At 46.1% G+C, this 25,191-nt stretch overlaps 2 protein-coding genes and 1 pseudogene across 2 annotated transcripts in view; 1 reads left to right on the top strand and 2 right to left on the bottom strand.

Annotated features, from left to right (window-relative positions):
* Positions 1–594: 594 nt before the first annotated feature.
* On the bottom strand, positions 595–4,068 carry LOC118392666 (unique cartilage matrix-associated protein-like). Its single transcript, XM_035784707.2, has 5 exons — positions 3,913–4,068; positions 3,638–3,703; positions 3,454–3,549; positions 1,552–1,650; positions 595–1,148 (listed from the first exon to the last, which is right to left on the bottom strand). Exons 1-5 carry the CDS (start codon positions 3,968–3,970, stop codon positions 1,060–1,062), a joined length of 408 nt encoding a protein of 135 aa, XP_035640600.1. The 5' UTR covers positions 3,971–4,068; the 3' UTR covers positions 595–1,059.
* Positions 4,069–7,854: 3,786 nt separating this feature from the next.
* LOC118392396 (phytanoyl-CoA dioxygenase, peroxisomal-like) lies at positions 7,855–13,896 on the bottom strand (annotated as a pseudogene).
* A 2,353-nt stretch (positions 13,897–16,249) lies between these two features.
* LOC118392394 (cyclin-dependent kinase 17) overlaps positions 16,250–25,191 on the top strand; it is a 33,131-nt gene continuing 24,189 nt past the window's right edge. The window contains exon 1 of the mRNA XM_052460256.1: positions 16,250–16,630. The gene's annotated coding sequence lies outside the window, so the exon portion shown is untranslated. The remainder of the gene's footprint in view (positions 16,631–25,191) is intronic.

The following is a 25,191-nucleotide window of genomic DNA, read 5'->3' as shown; positions in this document are numbered from 1 at the left end:
GTCTGAACCAGGGAGTCCGCTCACTGTTTTGCCTCTCCCAAATGTGATTGAATACAGCTTGACGTGATAGCCTGCCTCATCACAATGACTAACAGTCGGTTGTATTGATCGAAGCAGGTTGTGTAGAACACAATCGATCCAACCACACCATGTGACCAGGTCATGGCTCATATAAGAAACAAACAGGCACTAGTTAAACTCCTGAGGTTAGAGACCTGCCTGTCAGTCTTTTTAGTTGGACCTCTTTCCTCCAGTTTTCTCCTTTCTCTGTCTCTCTCTCTCTCTGTCTGTCCTCTGCCCAGTGCTGTCTAAAGTTGCAGCTGTGGAATGTTGGTAAGTCTCGCATGGAATCCCCGACGTTTGTCTCCGTCTGATGAGTTCCCCAGGACTCACTCGCGCACTCATTTTATCATTCCTTCTTTCTCCAGCTTCCCCTCTCTCCACCCTCCTTCAACTCTCTTTCTCACACACACACACACATTTGATTCAGATTCTGAATCTAGGCGCTTAAGAATTCACCCCCTGATTTATCAACACTTTAACAGTAAGAGAAGCTATATATGCCCCAAAAAACATGTTTTTTTTTCACAGCAGTACATTGTAGTATTGTCTTTATTGGTGTCTGTGGTCCTGCATTACAGTATAGGTTTCACATTTGTGATTACGGTTACAAATACAGAAAAGACCACACAGTTTGATACACAGACAGATGTGAAAGATACACAGACCACACCAAACAGTACACCACACAGATACATGCACAAAGATAGCAATTGAAATAAGCATGCATAGAAACACAACCAATCACGACGGCCTCCTTTTTCAAACTTGACCTGCCACATTCACAAAGTCTTTAAATGTTACATAATATTACCATTTTAAAATTGATTTCAATTGTTTTGTACTTAAACCTTTTTACTCCTAGGTGAGTGATGGTTTGGCCACCTCCCATGCTCTTGTTATGTCCGTCTGATAGGCTTGGTGTCTTAATTGACACAGGGTCCTGCCAATCACAGGCTGGTGCACTATGTTCTGATCTCCTTGGCCTATGGAGCATGCTCACCAACCGCGGGGATAACGGGGGTAGAGTCCATCATAGTGGAACTCACGCCACTGCTCTGTCTTCTCCCGTGTCCTCTCATCCTGCTCTGTGGATGGAGAGAGGAGAAGAAGGGAGCCGAGAGAGGGGAAAGGAAAAGGGTTGAGGGGGTTTTGTTTGTGGCAACCTGCAGAGTGTCGAACGCGGAGGACTAAGAACGTGCATTTCTGTCCTTCGTGTAAAACACTTCGGTTTACTTATGTGGGAGAAAACCATTTCCAGAAACACATTGGGCACGAGAACTACCACAAACCCAACACATCCCTACACAGACATGTGGTCAAAGTGTTCAGTGCAGCACACTGTGTGATTACTTTGATTAGACTCTGTGATTACTGCAGATAAATCAAGCTGTGGCTTTTACAACTAAGAGGTATAAAGGGTCTGAGTTGAACCAAATGGGCACTTAGGGTTTTAAACCTCATCTTTGGAACAGAGTTAGTCGGTCTTACCATCGCGCTCCTCTTCCACATAGTTCTCAAACTCGTTCCTCTGTTCGTCATAGTACTCCCTCCTCCTCTCATCAGCTGACAGCCTTACCCTCTGCTCAGCTACGCAGGGAGGGAGGGGGAAAAGAGAGGGAAGCAAGGTGAGATGGAAGAAGGTGTTGTGGTTAGTGAGGTGGAGTGAGATGTGTTGTCTTAGTTACGTCATGAACCTCGAAGATGTTTGGCGCCAAACTTCCAACCTGTCTTCACCTCACACTTTCCTCACATCACACACTGCAGGCAGTCCACCTCTATCACATAGTGTTTGGGAGAGATACTGTACCTGTTGCTTTATACACACACACACACACAGGCCGGTACTGTATACATTGGACACTAGCCCTCATTGGGGTACTCATAGACGTTTTAAGGTAACATCACAACATTTTGAGTACACACAACAACACACACACTGAATAGTAGGTTGTTTTCTTACAAAACGGTTCGGTGGAATGAGGCTGCGGAAAGGAAACTTTCTCAGGTACTAGGCTTACTGGTTGGGTTTGCTCTCTCTCTCTGTGTCTGTCTGTCTGTCTGTCTGTCTGTCTGTCTGTCGGTGGAATGAGGCTGCGGAAAGAACTTTCTCAGGTACGAGGCTTACTGGTTGGGTTTGCTCTCTCTCTCTCTCTCTCTGTGTCTGTCTGTCTGTCTGTCTGTCTGGCATGGGAAACATGTTTACATTGCCAAAGAAAGTTAAATGAACACTAAACATTACACTCACAATTTTCAAAGGGATAGACACATTTCAAATGTCATATTATGGCTATGCACAGTGTTATAATTATTATGAAAATAGGGAAAATAAATAAACGTAAATGTGGATTGTATTTACAATGGTGTTTGTTCTTCACTCGTTGCCCTTTTCTTGTGGCAAACAGGTCGCAAATCTATCTTTCTCTCCCTCTCTCTTTCTCTCCCTCTGTCTCTCTGTCTCTGTCGTCGTGGCTGCAGACCTCCTCACGTGTCTTACTGTAACCCAGTGACCAAGTTAACAGACCTTTCCATTATCCTCCTCAGGTTTCTTCTCTTTCTTTTCTCTCTCTCATTTCCTCTTGTTGTCTCTCTCTCTCTGCACTAGAATGGTTAATTGGTCCACACATTCCTGTCTCAGCTCCTGCAGTGCCTTCCCTGCTACCTGCGCATCACTCCCCTAACACGGTCACAACAAAGTTGTATACACCTACACACACATTCATGCACACACACACTTCTCCCCCTTCTCTCTCGGGCACACCCAGCGCCTCAGTGACTGGCTGGCAGGCGATATAAACAGTATTTTGTAACTAAAACTTTTCAAGGAATGTGGGCTTATTTTCTCTGACCGGTGGCCCAGAGAGGTGCAGTGACAGGGAGCTGGAGCAGACGACAGCCTATCTGTCTCTGGGACTGGCTGAGAGGGACAGAGAGGGAGAGAAGCTGCTCCATACTACCCTGTGACTCCTTTTGCTGCCTCCAGCCAGTGTGTGTGTGTGTGTGTGTGTGTGTGTGTGTGTGTGTGTGTGTGTGTGTGTGTGTGTGTGTGTGAAACAGATGGCTTCAAATGCTTTTAAGCTTTTGGGGCAGCTGCTAGCGATTCACCTGTGGGTGATTTGGAGTCTTTAGTCTGCCCTCAGAGTTCACAGCCATGACCTCAAACCACACCATCCAACATTTTAATCCACAGACCATCAAATGAATAGACTTTGAGTACACACACACACCACCAGCCTCTACAGAGTGCTGTAAACCTCCCAAAACAAACTGTCCATAATGGCACTAGCAACTTCAACCACATGCAAACACTACCATCATCAACCCGCATGCCCCCTGTCCTGCCCCTGCCCCAGCTCCATGGTAACGCCCCATAGTGATGGTAAACAGCCTCACCGAGGACCTCCGCCTCATGTTTGGCCGAGCGCCGACTGCGCTTTTTGAAGAAATTTGCTGCATCCGCCTCGGGCATGAAGACTCGCCGAGCTGACCCTGGGGGCAGAGGGTAGCAGGGAAGGGTCAAAGAGGGCCATTGGAGTCACTCAGGTTGGGGAGGGGGAATGGAACATATGACACTCACCTTTGGGCTCTGCAGCTTTTCCCTCTCTTCCATCTGCCACCGATGCACTCCGCACCCCGGGGGAGACTGGGAAAGACAGAGGTTTTTGTCAATTTTACATTTGAGCTGATCAGCAAGTCCTCTTTCTAGAAATTCTGCACATGCACCTTTCAGAAAAGGTCTTAAAACATCAAACCTTTGCCATAAAAATAACGTTTAAAAAGTCACCCTACACCTCCTCTACCATAACCTTCCTTGACCCCCCCAGCATGTCAACCCCCTATCGTGGTACTTACGTGTGAGGATGAGGAGGGTGGCGAGCAGAGAGAGAAAGACCAGATGAGTCCAGGACATGATGAAGAATACAGTGAAGCAGCGCTGCGAACAGTCAAGTTATGAACTGAGAGAGAGGGGGAGAGGGAGAGGCAAGGGAGGGAGGGAGAGGCGAGGGATGGAGAGAGTGGGTGTGAAGAGAAAGAAAGAGAGGGAGTTTTGGGGGAGCGGGGACAGCTGGAATTGAATTCGCCCAGAGGAGGGGTGAGGAGAGGGGGCATGAAATATAACCTGAGACAGAATCTGTGTTGTCGTTACTGAGAGACACTTAAGAACCCACGAGAAAAATCTGCAGAGTGAAATGAGTTCGAGGCACTTTAAGGATCATTTGAACTTCCAAACAAAACGTTTCACGCAGAAGGAGAGATAGGAGAGAAGGATGAGAGAGTGGGAAGTATAGGAGAAGGAGAGATAGGAGAGAAGGATGAGAGAGTGGGAAGTATAGGAGAAGGAGAGATAGGAGAGAAGGATGAGAGAGTGGGAAGTATAGGAGAAGGAGAGATAGGAGAGAAGGATGAGAGAGTGGGAAGTATAGGAGAAGGAGAGATAGGAGAGAAGGATGAGAGAGTGGGAAGTATAGGAGAAGGAGAGATAGGAGAGAAGGATGAGAGAGTGGGAAGTATAGGAGAAGGAGAGATAGGAGAGAAGGATGAGAGAGTGGGAAGTATAGGAGAAGGAGAGAGCGCGTGAGAAGGAGCAGAGGCAGAGATTGACGTTCACTACACCTCACAAATCATAAGGGTGTCACTGATCTAAGTCGCAGTATAAGAGCCACACACAGCACAGGGAGTTGAGGAGGATAGTGTGTATGTGGTCTGCTCCGGGTTACTGATCTGAGGTCAGTTCAGGCCAATGAGGGCACATCTTTCATCACTATCCAATCAGTGACCAGGGTCCCACTGGAGATGTCAAAGCTGCTTTTGTATCCGTCAGTTTGTACGTGTGAAGATGTAGTGTGTGTTTCGCGTTTTCAACTCTGATTTTTTTCGCTGCTTGGAAGACTTGTAGACCAGGAGACTCTTAATGAGGAGATGCAGATGGGGATTAAAATGTGTTTGTCTGTGTGTTAACTTGTTGTGTGTGTCCGCCTGTTGTATTGTGTGTGTGGATGCATATGTTTTCCCCCTGAGGAGAAGCAGGTGTGTGTGTTTCGTGTTGATGCATGCCAGCCGTGACAGACCTGGGCATATGCAAATCAGCAGAGCCCATTAGCCACTCTGGTATGGATGATCTCAGTACTGTGCATTGCCCCGACGGGCACAGCTCTCTTAAGTTACAAACAATGTGCTATGCCCTCCACAAGAGGTTGGTGGCACCTTAAATGGGGAGGATGGGCTCATAGTAATGGCTGGAGCGGAATATGTGGAATGGTATCAAATACTTGTAACACATGGTTTCCATGTATTTGATGCCATTCCATTTGCTCCGTTCCAGACATCATTATGAGCCGTCCTCCCCTCAGCAGCCTCCACTGACATTACCCTCATATGAACTCACACAACTTATTCGAACACAAATGGTAAGTCTAAAAAATGATCACTGTAATTCCAGCATCAGTTAGTGAAGTTCCTTCCTTGTCAACCTGTTTATGGTCTACTTTCCTTTTTTTCATAGCTGGTTTATGACCTTTCACCCCAGGTGTGTGATGGTGTGTGACCCTTGCAGTGAGTGTGTTGCATAGGAGAAGGTGAGTTTTTGTTGTTGTACCTCTCTCACACATACACACACAGGTATGATTGGCAAGCAGGCAAACTAAATGTTCTATCGTGATAATGATTGTTGAGATATCTCCACTTAATAATGAAATAGATTCACTGCTGCTATCAAAGTCCTTCCTCCTCCCCTTCTTCCTCCTCTCTCTCCTCCTCATTTCCCTGTCCTCCTCTTCTTCTCTCCTCTCCTCCTCCTCCTCTTCTCTCCTCCTCTCATCCTTCCCTTCCTCTTCCTCCTCCTCTCCCTCTCCTCCTCCTCATTCTTTCCCTGTCCTCCTTCTCTTCTCTTTTCTCCTCCTCCCCTTCTATCCCCCTCTCCTCCTCTTCTCTCCTCCTGCTCCTCCTCCACACCCTCCTCCTGTCCTCTCCTCTTCCTCCTCTCTTTTTCCTCTCCTCTTCCTCCTTCTCCCCTTCCTCTTCCTCTCCTCCTCCTCATGTCCTCCTTCTCTCATCTTCCTCCTCTTCTCTTCTCTCCACTCCTGACCCGCCTCCTCCTCCACCTCCTCTCCTCCTCTTCTCCTTTTCAACAAGTGCTACATTACATGTGTCAATGACGTCAGACAGTGTCATCCAAGTGCTTTGAAATGTGTATGTCCCATATATATGAGAACTTACAAGGCTTAGCTTACATGTCTCTTGTATGTTTTTTTATATATAATACATGTAACTTTTATGTTGTCTAAATGTTAACCACCCATAGAAGTCAGATTTTGCAATAATCTTCTATGAATCTTGTTAGTGTATTTGCTGCCATATGTATTACTGACAAGTTCCAGGTTGGACAGATAAGAATCTCGTTAAATTATTTTATATCTTTTCCATGCGGGGAAGTGGTGATGCAGCCAGTCAAGATGCTCTCAAATTGTGCAGCTGTATAAACTTTTGGGGATCTGAGGGCCCATGCCAAATCTTTTCAGCCTCCTGAGGGGGAAGAGCTGAATAACTTTTTACTGTTTCACATTCAAGCTTCAAGGTGAAGTTCAGCTTTTTTTCTTCTTTCCTCTAAAAGGAATCTACCTTCAGTATCTATGTAGCCACAATAATGACAAACAGCCAGACCACCTCCACAAATACTGCAGAAGTCATCATCCAGTTTACAAATGCAATAACTCCACCTTGAGGACTGTTCATGCATATACATAAACACATGCAGTTGTCTATGTGCTGGAAAAATCAAGAAGAGCTCTCTTTAAGAGTCTCCCAATAGGAAACTGGGCAGAGGAGTCTGTCCTTGGCTTCTGTTTATCTGAGTGAATGAGTGCCTTAGAGACGTGTGTGTGTGTGTGTGTGTGTGTGTGTGTGTGTGTGTGTGTGTGTGTGTGTGTGTGTGTGTGTGTGTGTGTGTGTGTGTGTGTGTGTGTGTGTGTGTGTGTGTGTGTGTGTGTGTGTGTGTGATCATGAAAAGAGTATGAGGTTTGTGGGTATTGATTTTGACACTGAATTACATGTGTAGGGTTGGTAGGATATCATGTATGGTGTCTGTGATTAACTGGTAGACTTAAGAGTTTCCCCTTTACTCTGAATGGAATGGCTGTTCTCCTTTCCATGACACACAGACGCGCGTGGCATGGCACGGGGCACACACACACACACACACACACACACACACACACACACACACACACACACACACACACACACACACACACACACACACACACACACACACACACACACACACACACACACACACACACACACACACACACACACACACACACACACACACACACACACACACACACACACACACACACACACACACGCAGCCCTTAGGTGTTTTCTTTGGTTCCACAGGAGAGGTACCAGCCCTAGTCAGGAAACATCTCAGCCTCCGTTTGAAAACACAGGGGAAACACTCGCCTCACACACATAAACTCTCTTTCCTTCACACATACGTAGATCCTATCACTTGCCTGGTATCCAGACTGGTGCTGTATATGGAAATTGGACTGGATTGAATTGCTGTCCATCTTAATTGTAATGCTCTTTCTCTGTCTTTAAATTGTCCTTTTTGTTCCACCCCCCCTCACTATTCTAAGAACTCTACCTCCCCCCAACACTGTGTCTGGATCTAGGACAAGGTGGGACACTGGGATTGTACGTGTCTCCAAGGTGATGGAGATTTCACAGAGCTTTAGCCACTGAATATTCATGAGGCCTGGGGCTGGGGGGAGGAGCTGGCTGGGAGTGTGTCTGGAAAGCAGATTGGGTCGAGGGGGAAGGGGAAGTTTAGGTAAAACACATCAGATTTAGGGGATCATGAATGGTCTCTGAGGTGGTGTGTGTGTCTGGGATGTGGCACAAAGGACCAAAAGAGTATCTCACCCTCCTCATTAGAATCTCACCATCCTCATTAGAATCTCACCATCCTCATTAGAATCTCACCTTCCTCATTAGAATCTCACCCTCCTCATTAGAATATCACCATCCTCACTTGAACTCCAAGGAACAGATGATAAAGAGAGTAAAGCAATTGATTCTGAGTCTGTTTATTGTTAGTTACATCGACAATAATGAAAGGAAATCACATAAACTAATTTTCAAACCATTTTAAACATAAAGTACTCATTACAAACTCATTAAAAGCAGCATAGATTTGATTGTTAAGGCGGGGATGTAAAATACAACTAGGATTCTGTTATATTGAGGCATCAAGGTTACTGGTATTTCATGGTGGACTGGTCTACAAAGCGACACCCTGAGTACCTGGTTTCCAAAGTGTACTAAAACAAAGTGTACTATTCACCTTAATCCACTTAATCCATCTCTTTCATATACACTCTCTCTCTCCCAGTCTCTCTTTCTCTCTCTCTCTCTCTCTCTCTCTCTCTCTCTCACACACATTCTACCTCTGCTCCTCTCACTTCAGTCCACCACACAGTAAGTACTTTATTGTTAGGCAGAAGATGATTACTTCAATCAATGTTTAACTGTGCAATTAACATCCATTTAGTTTAATATGTTGAACACACCCAGAAAACATCCCTGACTGGACTCCTGGACACTCTCTCTCGCCCAATGAATAAATGACTCCTGTCACTGAGACTCAGTTTATTGGCTGGTGGATTTGTCAACATTTTTCAATCTCCTTTGATTGGTAGGTTATTAGTGGTGAGTGACCATCACACTGCGGTGGGCGGGCTCTCTCACAGATTGGTCCTATCCCCTTGCACCAGACGGCCCCTTACAGCCCAGGTATCCTATAACACATGCAACAGACAGTGTTAGACACAGCATACTGTTACACACAGTTTATTAACAATGTGTTTGATGTATACTGTGTCACTCCTGCAGAGATGTGATGTACCTCGAATTTGGCGTCTTCAACAGCATATTTGCTTGCTGCGATCTCGTACACCTCCTGCCCTATGTTCTCCTGGGTGGTTCCCCTCACGTCAATGGAGTAGCAGTTAGCTCCGGCATAGTGGCAGGAGATGGCCTACACCCACACACACACACACACAAAACACACACTTCCATGATTTATGGATCCTAGAATGGTTAGGTATATATGGCTTGCAGAGTGTTTTTCAGTGGTGAGTGTGTTACCTTGCGGAAGCCCTGCTTCTGGTTCATTTCAGATCCATGGATCAATAGAGGGTGGAAGAGCACTGTGTCTCCTTTCTCCATCTCCAGGTGCACCCTTGGACCCTTGGATGATTTGGGTCGTAGTCACGGACACCGTGGTACATCTTATTGACCCCGCCCCGAGGAAGAGGAAAGGGAAGTGATGTCACAAGATCAAGTGGGGGTAGTCATGCTTGTTGAGGAAGCAGCTGTGTGTGTACTACCTCCCACTCTGGGTAGTCGTTTTCTTTGAGGGTGCCATGGTGAGAACCAGGAAGGACCACCAGGGAGTGAACCTTCTCCATGGCGGTCCAGGACCACACAATACTGTCCGCCGGACAGAATGGAAATGGAGGTATGATCCTACCAACGGGACATCAAAAACTGTAATATCTTATGTTTCACCGAATCGTGGCTAAGTGATGACATGGATAACATTCAGCTGGCATGATATATGCTGCACCGGCTAGATAAAATGAGGGGGGGCGGTCTGTGTATATTTGTAAACAACAGCTGGCGCATGAAATTTAAGGAAGTCTCTAGATTATCTCATGATAAGCTTTAGACCACACTATTTGCCAAGACAGTTTTCATCTATATTTTTCGTGGCTGTTTATTTACCACCCCAGACGGATGCTAGCACTAAGACCGTACTCAGTCAGCTGTATAAGGAAATAATCAAACAGGAAAACGCCCACCCAGGTTGGCACTCCTACTGGCGGGGGACTTTAATGCAGGAAAAATGAATTCAGTCTTACCTAATTTCTATCAGCATGTTAAATATACAACCAGAGGGAAAAAAACTAGACCAGCTTAACACCACACACAGAGACGCATACAAAGCTCTCCCTCACCCCCCATTTGGCAAATCTGACAATAATTCCATCCTCCTGATTCCTGTTTACGAGCGAAAACTAAAGCAGGAAGCACAAGTGACTCGGTCAATAAATAAGTGGTCAGATGACGCAGATGCTAAGCTACACCACATCAGTCACTGGCTTCATAAATAAGTGCATCGATGACTTCATCCCCATAGTGACTGTACGTACATACCCCAACCAGAAGCCATGGATTACAGGCAACATCCTTACTGAACTAAAGGTTAGAGCTGCCGCCTTCAAGGAGCGGGACTCTAACCCGGACGTTTAGAAGAAATCCTGGTACGCCCTCTGACGAATCATCAAACAGGCAAAGCGCCAATACAGGACTAAAATTTAATCATACTACATCAGCTCCGACGCTCATTGGATGTGTCAGAACCTGCAAACTATTACAGACTATAAATGGAAGCACAGCTGCGAGCTGCCCAGTGACACGAGCCTACCAGACGAGCTAAATATCTTATATGCTCGCGTCGAGGCAAGCAACATTGAGGCATGCATGAGAGCATCAGCTGTTCTGGAAGACTGTGTGATCACGCTCTCCGTAGCCGACGTCAGTAAGACCTTAAAACAGGTCAACGATCACAAGGCCGCTGGGCCAGACGGATTACCTGGACGGGTGCTCCGGGCTTGTGCTGACCAAATGGCAAGTGTCTTCACTGACATTTTCAACATGTCACTGATTGAGGCTGTAACACCAACATATTTCAAGCAGACCACCATAGTCGCTGTGCCCAAGAACACTAAGGTAACCTGCCTAAATCACTACCGAGCCATAGCACTCGTCTGTAGCCATGAAGTGCTGTGATAGGCTGGTCATGGCTCACATTAACACAATTATCCCAGAAACCCTAGACTCACTCCAATTTGCATACCGCTCAAATAGATCCACAGATGATGCAATCTCTATTGCAGTCCACACTGCCCTTTCCCACCTGGACTAAAGGAACACCTATGTGAGAATGGTATTGTAACGGCTGGCTGAAGGACTGGACCAAGGTGCAGCATGGTAAGCGTACATTTTAACTTTATTTTAAAATGACGCAGACAAAACGATGAACAACAAAACAACCGTGACGCTATGTGCCCTGAACAACTACAAAGTTAACTTCCCACAAAACAGGTGGGGGAAAAGGGTACCTAAGTATGGTTCTCAATCAGAGACAACGATAGACAGCTGCCTCTGATTGAGAACCACACCCGGCCAAACACATAGAAATAGAAAATCATAGAATGCCCACCCTAGTCACACCCTGGCCTAACCAAAATAGAGAATAAAAAGCCTCCCTATGGCCAGGGCGTGACAGGTATTCATTGACTACGGCTCAGCGTTCAACACCATAGTACCCTCAAAGCTCATCACTAAGCTAAGGATCCTGGGACTAAACACCTCCCTCTGCACGTTGATCCTGGACTTCCTGACAGGCCGCCCCCAGGTGGTAAGGGCAGGTAACAACACATCCACCATGCTGATCCTCAACACTGGATCCACTCAAGGGTGCGTGTACAGTCCCCTCCTGTACTCCCTGTTCACCCACGTCTCCATGGCCAGGCACGACTCCAACACCATCATTAAGTTTGCAGATGACACGCCTGATCACTGACAACGACGAGACAGCCTATAGGGTTGAGGTCAGAGACCTCAGAGACCTGGCCGGGTGGTGCCAGAATAACAACCTATCCCTCAACGTAATCAAGACAAAGGAGATGATTGTGGACAACAGGAAAAGGAGGACCGAGCACGCCCCCATTCTCATCGACCGGGCTGTAGTGGAGCGTGTTGAGAGCTTCAAGTTCCTTGGTGTCCACATCACTAACAAACTAGAATGGTCCAAACACACCAAGACAGTCGTGAAGAGGGCACGACAAATCCTATTCCCCCTCAGGAAACTAAAAAGATTTGGCATGGGTCCTCAGATCCTCAAAAGGTTCTACAGCTGCAACATTGAGAGCGGTTGAGTGGTTGCATCACTGCCTGGTACGGCAACTGCTCAGCCTTCGACCGCAAGACACTACAGAGGGTAGTGCATACGACATCGACCATCACTGGGGCTAAGCTACCTGCCATCCAGGACCTCTATACCAGGTGGTGTCAGAGGAAGGCCCTCAAAATTGTCAAAGACTCCAGCCACCCCAGTCATAGACTGTTCTCTCTGCTACCACATGGCAAGGGGTACCGAAGCGTCAAGTCTAGGACCAAAAGGTTTCTCAACAGCTTTTACCCCCAAGCCATAAGAATCCTGAACAGCTAATCTAATGGCTACCCGAATTATGCATTGTGTTCCGCCAACCCCTCTTTCACCCTGCTGCTACTCCCTGTTTATCATCTTTGCATAGTGCCTTGAACTAATCCTACATATTACCTCAAATAGCCCGACTAACAGGTGCACCCGCACATTGACTCTGTACAGGTACCACCTCTATATTGCCTCGCTACTGTTATTTTTGACTGTTTTTATTTTTATTGAATTTTCTTATCTATTGTTTACCTAATACCTATTTTTTACTTAGAAACTGCACTGTTGGTTAAGGGCTTGTATTCTGCGCTCGTGACAAATACACTTTGATTTGATTTGAATGCAGGATCTGAGAACGACAAAGACAAGTGAAATAATAAAGAAATAAAGGAAAGAAAGACTGTAAGAAGAACGTGTGTGTTGAGCTCGTGTGCTTGAGAGTGTGTATGTGCTTGAGAGTGTGTATGTGCTTGAGAGTGTGAGTGTGTGCTTGAGAGAGTGTGTGTGTGTGTGTGTGTGTGTGTGTGTGTGTGTGTGTGTGTGTGTGCGTGCGCGCGCTCGCGTGTGTGTGAATGCGTCCGTGTCAGCCTGATCACTAGAAATACACTTCGATTTCAGACCTTTGAAAAGGTCCTAAAAACATATGTATGCCTTCCTCGGCGCGAACTTGTGATGCTCGGGGACGAAGCGCGCTGCTCAGACCACTTCGCTAGGGCAGCTCCCAATGCTCTAGCAAGCCGCAATGAATAATTAATCCATCAAAAATAGCTGTTAATCCAAAAGAGGTCGAATTTCGAAGGGAAACGATGAGATCTGATGCAGTCCGCATGCGTGGGTGTGTGTCCATGCAGTGTGTGTACCTGAGGCAGGCTACAGTAGCGGAATAACTCAGGCTCTTCCTGGAAGTCCTGCAGCTTGGAGATGGCCTTCTGGTAAGGGATGAACTCTGACTTGGCGATGGACACGTCCCTCATCACCACCAGCCCCGGGACCTGCACCTCCCGACGGAATATCCGCTCAAACGCCGCCCTGCCACACACACACACACACACACACACACACAAACTCAGTCCTTGTTCAGTGTAGCATCCCTAATTAAGCCCAGCTGGTAAAGCCATGTGTCTCTGGTACAGAGGAGCAGTGTTCTAGTGTTCTGCTGGTGAACCATGCTGCATGTGGGGTCAAAGACAGGGGACATATTGAAGCGCTGGTGGAGACAGTCAAGTGAAGTGATCTTCAGGCATTTTTCCCTTCTGTGGTCTTTTTCTACTTTTATCATTGAGCATTCTACGTTAGACGCCTGTTTTTTGTTTATCTAGTGTTATCCTTTCAATCACATCTGAGACCTTTTCTGTTGTCTCTCTCATGGTGTTGTGGCCTTACCTGAATCTGTCAATGTGCTCCCCAGACACCAGGCCCTTGATAAGGAGGAAGCCATCCTCCTCATAGGAGATTCTCTGCTCAGTGCTCAGCAGATCATTGTCAAAGGAATACCTGGATACAGCAAGTGAATGACAGTGTGATAAACGCTTATTAGACTCATGTGTTTAGATACAGAGTGATGGTAACTCAAAGTTGAATGAACTACTGAGATGATCTCAGCATTGTGTAATGTGCACAGTAAGTAGGGCAAGGGTCAATAGCTGTACTTTTAGACTGTCCTGATATAAGGCCATTGACATGGTCAAAAACAGCTAAAATGGGAGATTGATGTGTCACTTACTGTACCTCAGTGCTTGTGGTTGATAGTAGGCAACGTTTTGGCCAGAGGTAGATGCTTGATTTATGCAATGAATTAAGGCCATATATGAATTATTTCCTACAACAAGATTTTTATTTGTAGCTATTACACATTTATGTAAGCTATGTTATACCGTTAATTATAACAACAAATTAAATTGTGAATAAGCTATAGCCTAATAGTTAAGACTATACAAGCGGGCCTTTTACGCATTCATAGGCTATAATACAATGTTGTTTATATGCATAAATAAACACATTTACAGAAAATAAATACATTTTGCAATGTTATAGTTACACTCCCAATGCTCAGTTTGCCTGACAATTACAGTAAAACAGTTGAGAAGGATACAACAAAAGAAGATGGTCGATCGAGATGATTCACGACCACTTTCAGTCTGTCTGCCGCCCCAGACATTTTGCAAGAATATATGTTTTATTGTGCATTCCTTTCGATGCGCAGACAGCCATATGCCCACTGTTATGTAGACCTATGCTGCTGGTGTAGGCTACTCTCCAACTAGGTCAAGGTTCACAAGTGAGAATGTCACACCCTGATCTGTTTCACCTGTCTTGTGATTGTCTCCACCCCCCTCCAGGTGTCACCCATCTTCCCCATTATCCTCTGTGTATTTATACCTGTGTTCTCTGTTTGTCTGTTGTCAGTTTGTTTCGTTTGTAGAACCTTCCAGCGTTTCCCCTTGTTCCTGTCTTGGTTCCTGTTTTCTAGGTTTTCCCGGTTTTGACCCTTCTGCCTGCCATGACCCTGAGCTTGCCTGCCGTCCTGCACTTTTGCCCCACTACTCTGAATTACCGACCTCTGCCTGATCTGACCCTGACCCTGAGCCTGCCTGCCATCCTGTACCTTTGCCCCTGTTGTTGTAATAAACATTGTCACTTTGACACAGTCTGCATCTGGGTCTTACCTTAAACGTGATAGAGAAGGACATTGACAGATGCGCACACAGACACACATGTTTGTTGTACTTTTCTTGTGGGGTAAAAACAGTCCCATTCAATATCCTATTTTCCCTTACATCTAACCCTTAACCTAACCCTTACCTTAACCCCCCCCCCCCCAAAAAAAAAAACTAACCCTAAACTGAACCCTAATTGTAACCCTTTTGGTCCCCACAATTGAATGGAAGATTTCCCTCATTTCAGCCTGGCCGCAGAGCTCATTTCAGTCATGGTCAACAACAACAATAAACAAGGAAACAAATAATTGGACACAAAACACTAAATACCACTCCTCAATCCTGTCCGATGGCAACCATCCTCATATGCCCACAAGACATGAGAGAATAAAAGAAAACAGAGCATCTTTGTGACAAACTTACAAAACATGCAACAGATATAGCCTAATAATTGAATGAACTATTAGGGGACAGAAATCAACAGGCACAGACTCAGGTGAGAATGAATTCCCTTAGCCTAAGTAGATCGATCCATGCATGCTTCCAAAATCAAAGGGCCCAATCCAATTCCAAGAGCTAATCAATTAATAGCAGGAGTAGAAAAACTACACAATTGCCATACTTGAGTGAAAGTAAAGATACCTTAATAGAAAATGACTCAAGTAAAAGTGAAAGTCCCCCAGTGAAATACTACTTGAGTAAAAGTCTAAAAGTATTTTGTTTTAAATATACTAAAGTATCAAAAGTGAAAGTATAAATCATTTCAAATGACTTATATTAAGCAAACCAGATGGCAACATTTTCTTGTATTTTTAATGCATGGATAGCCAAGGGCACACCAACACTCAGACAAACGTTACAGATGAAGCTTGTGTGTTTAGTCTGCCAGATCAGAGGCAATAAGGATGACCAAGGATGTTTTCTTAATTAGTGTGTTAAAACAGACAATTTGACTGTCCTGCTAAGCATTGAAAATGTAACGAGTAGTTTTGGGTGTCAGGGAAAATGTATGGAGTAAAAAGTTTATTATTTTCTTTAGTAAAGTAAAGTACAGTACAGATACCCCCCAAAGGTACTCAAAAGGTAGTACTTAAAAGTATTTTTACTAAGTAGTTTGCACCACTGATTAATAGGCCTAGTTGTCAGAGAATGTCGGCTAAGATGTATCTGTGTACTAAGCCTACTGCAGGAGGCGCTACAAAACTACTCATTGAATGAAGGGCCATATTGGTGCTGCTGGTATGCGGCCACCAATCGCATTCAGTTTATTTCCCCCCTCTCTCTCGGTGTCAGCAGCAGCATAGGCGGAGGCGTCAGAATGTGGGCAGCCACAGTTTGCACCTCTACCGGTTCATCCGCGGACACAATCCGTTCTCACTCCCCATAAGCTCCCTGCTCGTCATAGAAGTGAGCTTTCGGGAATCTGGTCTGTAATTTTGTATCATTTGAACTTTGAATACGGTGTTCAAGTGAGAACATTCTGTACGGAATAATGTGAGCAAGAGAAAAGCAAGACGTAGACGAACTGTTTTTTTACGGGTGGGTGGAAAGACGGGCATCCGGCCTCCGAGGAAGCGCCCAACGAGGTGTGGAAGTCAGGTAGAAACAACGTACATCGTTTTTGGTAAGTAGCCAACTGTTGTGGCTTCATGTAGGTTTACAAGCACACTATCCATCAGAATGGCTACTGAAATGACTAGAAACAATGTTACCAGCGCGCAATGTTGCGTCGCCACAAGGGTCTTGGTTGAGTTGACCAACTATTTTGCTCGCTTGTCAAAATAGGACTAGCTACCGGACACCTACTAATAATATGAGTTGTATTAACACAATTATATGTGTGGTTTAAATACCTTAGTGAGTGGTTACAATGGGCAATACCATTGCTGTTTATTTGCCTTCAACCTATAGGCTAATTTTACCCACCATTTGATTTTCAACACCATGTTGTCAACATCTTTTAGGCTATAACCCAGGAAAATCGGAAGCATGTAACGTCACATACAGTAGGTTACATTGAAAGTGCTGAGTATGCCAATGCCTTGTGCCGTGTCAGTTAGATGCATGTCATCACAATCTATACACAGATTCCTTTCAGGGTTACACTGGCTTCGTTTGTTTTTGCCCAATTTTATGTTTTTGCTATAGCCTATCTGAACCGTTAAAATAACAATGTATTATAGGCTTTAACAGGTGTCGCACATTGTACGTTTGTGTCAAATGTGCATATATGAAACTGATTGGCTACTGTGTACAATGTTATCAACGAATGTAAGGTTGATAGAGGCCAATAAGCTACAATTCACAGCATATAGATGTCTGAACGAGGGTTACTGTAAGTGTGTAATAGTGATGATGAGGAATTGGTTCCTTGGACCACAGTAATACCTGGCACACTCTAATCTCAGTCTAGCAGCGCTTAGCTGTGACTGCCTCTCAGGGAAACAATATCATGGTATAATTGGTGGAAATGGATCAGTTCAGTCAGATTTCCCTCTGAAAGCCATGCCACAAAGATACCAGGCAAGTAGACTGGCATGGGATACATCCCCCGTGAAGGTCAAACCTTGATAGTGTCGTTGGAAGAGGGCAACAATAGAGATGAATTTGAGGTAACACATTATGTCCATCTTTCCTATCCTAATGGCAGTTCCGAATTTTGACAGGTGTGTGGTTGTGATGACCCTCGTCCTCCTGTGCTCGTCTCATTGGAGCTGTGTCATTTCACCTCTGACCCCTGTGATGTTTTTCCAGTGGTGGTGTAGCCTACGTGTCTGTTTGGAACAGCCCTTTACTGTGCGTCTGGAGCCAATATGGCCCTGGGCTGAAATACGCACCCTCCCCACCATCTATCCCCCCCAGCACTGCATGTGTCCGGAGTGTGTTTTTCATCCACCATAGGTGTGTCTGTGTGTCAAATCTTAGTAGTTGTCAGTTAGTTCTTGGCCAAGAGGTATGTGTGTACATGTACTCAAGTTAGACCTAGCAGTTCCCTGCAGCTAGAATGACCCAGATCAGGAGTATGTAGCCAAGTTGTTCTATCCGTGTGAAACCAATCACTCATGACAGGCTAATTATACTGACCCAAACCCTCATGTTTCTGTCCCAACTCTCTCTAATCTCTCTCTAGTGCTACAGTGTAACCCTGCTGATAATAGCATGCCACGATAACCTTGATATTGATCAGTCTCAGTGCTGGGAGGTGAAGCGCATGGAAGGATAAAGGAGACCGAATCAAGATTATATACAGTTGTGATTGTGTACGGGTGCTCTGTGAGTTTCCTCTGTCGTGACCCATGAAAGGGCTCACACTCATCCTCTCCGGTCCGATTGGATATGATCATATCAATTATTCATGGTAGATGCACGGAATGTCGGTGCGGTACAGTCTGTCTTTTGCCAGCCCCCTCTTTCTCTCGCTCTGTCTCTCTCGCTGTCTCTCTCGCTCTGTCTCTCCCCCTTTGTTTCTGTGTGTTTTGTGTCAACTCCCCTCTCCTCCTTTGACACCAGACTCTAAGCCGGTGCCATCCTCTCTCTCCCTCTGTCTTTAGGAAGGTTCCTCTGTGAGTGTTCTTTTCATGGGACCCTCTGCTTTCTATACCCACAGTGTCTGCCTGCCTGTCTGTCTGACAAATGTTCAATCCATATGTCTGTCTGCCTTCACATGCAAATCAGCAGATCAAGTCTGAGGGAGGAGAGACGAGAGGAGAGGATGAAAAATAGAGGAGATGGTCCAGCAGTGGTGGAGAAAATACTCAATAGTTAAAGTAAAGATGCCTTAATAGAAAAAAAAGTGAAAGTGAAAGTCAACCAGTAAAATACTACTGGAGTAAAAGTCTAAAAGTATTTGGTTTTAAATATACTTAAGTATCAAAAGTACATGTAGTTGCTAAAATATACTTGAGGTTCAAAAGTAAAAGTACGAATAACAAAACATTCCTTATATTAAGCAAACCAGATGGCACAATTACATTTTTTATTTATTTACGGATAGCCAAGTTCACACTCCAACACTCAGACATCATTTAAAAACAAAGCATTTGTGTTTAGTTATTCTGCCAGATCAGAGGCAGTCGGGATGACCTGGGATGTTCTCTTGGTAAGTGAAGTGTGTGAACTGGACCATTTCCTGTCCTGCTAAGCATTCAAAATGTAACGAGTACCTTTGGGTGTCAGGGAAAATGTATGAAGTAAAAAGTACAGAATTGTCTTTAGGAATGTAGTAAAGTAAAAGTTGGCAGAACCCCAAAAAAAAAAAAAACTACTTAAGTAGTACTTTTAAAGTATTTTTTACTTAAGTACTTTACACCACTGAGGTCCAGACTGTTCTCCCTATATGAACGTGTTAACTCTGGTGGGTGGAGGGGTGGTGTTGACAGAGTAATGCCCACAATGACAGTACACACATTCTCAGTGCAGATGTGCTGAAGTACGCAGTATGCTCACAAAGTTCCTGTCTGCTATGGGAGGGGGGATATCTCACTCTGACAGGCTTACAGAGGATCATCCTAGGTTAGAACACACTGTTGCCATTGACAACCGAACCAGGCGCTATCTCTTTCTCGATTTCTGTCCATCCCAACTTACGGGATTTCTCTCTCTCTTTCACTATCACATCAGGCATTAATCTTGTGTTCCGTTACTGTGTCTTGAGAGAGCTCATTGATTCAGGACAAGAGATACAGCACACACACCGTGCCCACAGCCTGATCTTTACCTATCACTGAAGATATCGTCAACACCGTACTGAGGGATGAACAACTGCGTGCGGGGCGAGAGAGCAAGATATACATTTTCCATGACTTTATTCCTCTTTAGTCCTTGTGTGAATGTTCATGTGTGTGTCTGTGAGGCGTGCACATCCCTATTCCTGCTCGTATGATTATGTGTGGAGGAAGAGATGGATTGGGAAGGCAGGCTAACTCACACAGCCCCCCAGTCTGGTCAGCCAGGGGTTAAACTGTTTGCCTGGACGTGTGGAATGTGACATCAGATTATGATTAGGGGCAATCGGATGCTTTCTCTCAGTCCCTGATTCCTGAGAGGAGGACAGAGAAGAGCAGGAGGAGGTGTGGATGCTGACGAAGCCCCCGTTTATCTATCATCTGATGCCATGTGTCTTCGGGACAAGGTCCGTTGTCATTGGGTGTATTTTGGGTCGCTTAGCAATTGTTTTTTTTTCCGGGGCAGTCTAATTGGAGGCTTGATAATGAGTGTAATTATTGCAGCCTGAGTCTGCCTCACACCCACACAGACACATTTAAAGAGTTATAGAACAGAGGTCAAGGAATGTACAGACGGCTATAGAACTAGCCAGAGAACAGCATTCTGTAAGATGGAATACACCGAGGTGTTACTTCTAACACTTTATCATTGCTATTTTCCCAATTTCATAGTCATGTACATTGTCTATACTGCACGTGACTAAGTATTGACAATACACCATTAAAGTGTAGTGGGGCTCATTTGATGGGTGACCACGCCTGAAAGCGAATGACTTATTGGCTTTCTCCACTTACGTAGCAGCTGCCTGTGTCCGACCCCTGCTGTGTGTGTGACAACAGTTGCCCAGCTCTTTTTCCCAGGCCTGCTTCAGAACATGGGTGACTGAATCAGCACAACTAGCGAGGGGAGGCGGAGGGACGGACACATGTGCACACGTGCTGATTATGGAAGCTATGTCAGCCACGTCAGGAATGTGGAAGAGGAGTGGGCTTGGGTGTGTGTGTGTGTGTTTGTATGGTGGGGGATCATCTCGTTCTGTCTCTGTGTTCACAGTTTTAAAGTGAAACTGAGGAAGTTGTGGTGTGTGGACACTTCAACTGTAGAAGACTTTCAGTATCATTGATTAGTGGTATGATCTGATGACCAGTCATGGTATATTAGAAATGCTGTCAGGTGTCGTCGCTGTCTCATTGTCTGGTGTACTGCTCTCCAAACGATTAGACTGTACTTTCAAGGTGTGCTGGACACGCGCACACATCCTTGGCCTGCTATGGCAACAGAGCCGCAGCTTCCTTCCTGCTGTTCAATGGAGAGCGTTGAGATCATATATACAGTAATAAGCCATTTTTATATCAGCCTGCAGTGTGTGTGTGTGTGTGTGTGTGTGTGTAGGGCAACAGTACAATACCAGTCTATTGTTATCTGGCTGTGATGTCATCTTATGTGAATGGCTCTGGACTAGAGTCAACGTGGGCCTGTGTTCTGGTGGGAATGGGACGACAACTTCTACTGAGGGATACACTTTCTGTCCCCTGAAAAGAGTTTGATGGAGGGAAGCCGGGGGTGTTCTGTAGACTATCCTAATGCCCTCCTGTCGTTGCCTGAAGAGGGGCATTGTGGGAACTGGAGCTGCCCTTTTGGAAGGAGCCCAGGGTCTGATTAACACTGCCCCGGTACCATGCACAGACCAGCACTGTGTTTGTGTGCACTCACACATTCTGTCTTTGTCCTCTCTTTTTTTCTTTCCCTCCCGTCCTCCCTCCCTCCCCCTGGGGAGACTGTCCCATCGTGCGTTGCCCTGTGGGGGTTGGGACATTGGCTTGTAATCTGGAGATTAGAGGGTGGCATTGTCCGAGCAGCAGACAGACGGATTATTCACACACACACACACACACACACACACACACACACACACACACACACACGAACAGTAGCACTCGTACACGAAGCACACCACACATACTGTACAGACACATATATACACACACCACACATACTGTACAGACACATATATACACACACTTCACATACTGTACTCATACACACTCATAGGGAAATTCCCTGAAGTAGACACACGCACAACAGCACAGAGTGACTGTGTCTAATACAGAGTGACTGTGTCTAATACAGAGCGACTGTGTCTAATACAGAGCGACTGTGTCTAATACAGAGCGACTGTGTCTAATACAGAGCGACTGTGTCTAATACAGAGCGACTGTGTCTAATACAGAGCGACTGTGTCTAATACAGAGCGACGGTGTCCCGTTAGTCTGTCCTGTCTGCCATGTTGAAATAGTCAAGGAGCTGTGATCTCCACACAGCGAACTCTATACTCCGGCACACAGAGTAACATGACTTCAGCTAGCATAACAGAACAAACCCTACCTTGTGGTGCAACTTCGCATAGTGGGTCCTAATGGGACCTAGCACACTGTTCTGACAGGCACATTGTTCACATTCCTTCACAGACCCGCATATCCCAACCCGCACAGTGACAGTGACAGCGCAGTGACAGCACAGTGACAGCAGAGTACAGTGTCTGACTCTGGTTCACTAGTTCAGCTGACACCGTGGAGCTTTAGGAAGTCATGGGAACCTTGTTAGCAAACTGCCACGAGGCTGAAGGAAATAAATCTAGCCCAAGGTAAAGTTACATCACAAAAAGAGTTTGTTCTGTTATGAGACAGTAGCTGGACTCATGTTACGTGTGTGTCAGACGCTGTATGTTGATGCTGATAGTCTCAGGACTCGTTTGGAGGGTCTTGGGTGGCAGGCTGTGTGTGTGTTGAAGAGGACACTTGTGAAGGCTTGGTCGTCTTGACTGCAATTGAGGTTAAAGTGGTATTGGGAGGAGGTAATGAGCTAAGGGGTAATGTGGCTGAGAGGCAGGGGATACTCTTAAATAGCTTCCTATCCTAGTCTCATTTCCTAGCCATTCTGCCTTCACAGCCAAATCAGAGGAGATCGCGGAGAGGAAAGGAGACGAGCTGAAACTGTTGAGAAGCCTGAGCGGGAGGGTGGAATGTTTCTCTTCCTGACTTCCTAACCCTCACTCGGGTGAAGAGGAGGAATGTCACACCAGGAGCGACCCGGACAAAGACAGGAAGCACCGCTGGCTGGTCCAGTGGGAACAGAACGGGGACTGTGGGACGCAACAACCACCTGTGCCTGGCCTGGGTGTCTCCGGGACGATCCCTAGGGGCACCTGGTGGGCACACCTGTTCTCTAGGGCTTTATGGTTTAGAGGTGGGGCCTGGGGTGGGTCGTGGGAAAGGGGAGGTTCAACAGGAAAGGAGAGATCAAGGAAAGGATAACAGTGGGCAGAAAAGACGGTGAAGTGATAAACCATTGAAGCGTGCAAGGATGAAATAATTGATCTGCTCTTTGTTGTTGGAATACACTTCCGGGTAACTTAGGCATTAATGTTTAATGTGCTTTAATGTTCACATCCATCTTGCGTGTGTGTCCCTCCTATCTCTGTCCTGTGGGAATGGAAACTATTCCAGCTGTTCCTTGCAAAGAGGAAGCCTGTGTTTTGGGACACACTCGCACGTTCCCTGTTGTGCTCCTCTGGCTGGCTGTCCTGAGTCATCCGGAAGCAGCTCATTAGATCTCGTTAGTGGTTTTAAAGGAGAAGAAGAAGAAGTAAATAGCAAGATGTGTAACTGTAAGGCTGAGCGGGCTGGTGGGAGGAAGGTGCTACAGGAAGAGAGGATGGATGGGCTGACAGTTATTGACTTGACTGTCAGACTACTACAGGGGGTTCAATAACTGCTCCTCAATAACCGCACCGGTGTGGCCTTCTGCTCCTCGCACACACCGAAGGAGACGACGAAGCACAGAGTTATCTTCTTAAAGGGTCGTCATGTGAGACTGAGACATTGCTAAAGCTGGTTAAAGGGTAGCGGTCCAGGCAACCCTGAAGGGTTGTGTTTAACTGGCTCCGAGCGAGTGTGTTTAGGGGTGAAGTCTGGGTCCTGTTGGAGTCTGTCCCGTTCATCTCTCCATTTGACACAGGGATAATGTATAGCCTCGTCCGTGCTCATCCTCTTATCTCCATCACACGCACACGCAGTGCTTTTTCTCCCTTTCCAACCCTCCTTGCTGCACACTGATGACACTCTAGTGTCTGTGCGCCAATTCAAACCCTGTGTGTGTGTGTGTGTGTGTGTGTGTGTGTGTGTGTGATGCCACTCACTATGGGGCTATGATAACTAATTGTCCTGCTTTATTCTGTGGGTTGTTTGTATTTTTATCAGAGAGACTAGCTCGGATTGGTGATAGCTACTTTATTGAGGAAAAATCTATGACTGAGATATGAGGTTGTCTCACCTAGCGACAGTAGCTAAAGATGAATGCACCAGCTGTAAGTCGCCCTGGATAAGAGCGTCTGCTAAATAACTCAAATGTCAAATGTAAAGAGGGAGGGAGCACGTGCCTGTGTGGTGTTTATGCTCGTCTGTGTATAATGGCAGGCCTGTCCTCTGTAGAACACACTGTGTATTCAGCTGTGAGAGTCTGCAGTACCCAGTCCTAAAAATAACCCCCCTTACTGCCCCTCTTTTTCTCCTCCCTCCCCCTTTCACCCATCCTCTCTCTCCTACGCTATTCATATCTCCCCATTCTTATCTCCTCTCTCTCTCTGCCCTCCTTCCCTACAGGATCCGATCACTCCTCTCTCTCTGCCCTCCTTCCCTACAGGATCCGATCGCTCCTCTCTCTCTGCCCTCCTTCTCTACAGGATCCGATCGCTCCTCTCTCTCTGCCCTCCTTCCCTACAGGATCCGATCGCTCCTCTCTCTCTGTCTCATTGTCTTGGCTTCCACTCTCAAACTGAAGGAGATTTTCCAGCATTTGGGACATAGGTATTTCTGTCTCTGTTTGCTCAAGTGCCTCTAATGTACACTCACTCTCTCTCACACACACACACACACACACACACACACACACACACACGTCCATTACCCGTTAGCGCTGTTATTTCAGCTCATCCCTCCAGGGTCAGTCACGCTGAAACTCCTTTTAGCTCCTTACACTGAGAGGTGTGTGCGCGAGCTGGCGTGACTGGCTCAGTTCCAGTCAACCAGTGTGATGGATGTCGAGCAGCAGCGTTTTGTGCTAACACATCCCATTACATCACTGTGAACGGTTGCCCCCCCTGGCACCACTGGTTTATGGTTATTGGCTGCAGCAGCCATTACCTCTCAGCCGGGTTGGCTCGTGTTGGTTTTGGGAGTTCAGAGGTCACAGGTTGTCATGGTGATATGCTCGACCTCTCATCCCTGAGTCTGGCTGCGGGTCAAAAGATCGGAGGGGAGGCAGCGTTATGTCTCTAATAGCTGTGTTCCGTTATTTATGGTACGACCTCATCTGTGTGTTTGGGGGAGGTTGTTTGGGTAGGATAGCTGAGTTTTGTTAAGAGGCGTGTGTGTGTGTGTGTGTGTGTGTAGGATAAGGCAA

Source organism: Oncorhynchus keta, chromosome 13 (genome assembly GCF_023373465.1).
Source record: "Oncorhynchus keta strain PuntledgeMale-10-30-2019 chromosome 13, Oket_V2, whole genome shotgun sequence".
Classification (NCBI taxonomy): Eukaryota; Metazoa; Chordata; class Actinopteri; order Salmoniformes; family Salmonidae; genus Oncorhynchus; species Oncorhynchus keta.
The sequence above is the reverse complement of the archived record's forward strand: the minus strand, read 5'-3'. Positions and strand labels throughout refer to the sequence as shown.

Bases quoted from the DNA above. Each gene is read 5' to 3' on its own strand.
- LOC118392666 (XM_035784707.2), bottom strand. From the start codon at position 3,970: ATGTCCTGGACTCATCTGGTCTTTCTCTCTCTGCTCGCCACCCTCCTC. The intron at 3,704-3,912 runs GTAAGTACCACG...TGTCTTTCCCAG, and splicing joins CACCCTCCTCATCCTCACAC to TCTCCCCCGGGGTGCGGAGT. The intron at 1,149-1,551 runs GTAAGACCGACT...CTCCATCCACAG, and splicing joins TGTGGAAGAGGAGCGCGATG to AGCAGGATGAGAGGACACGG.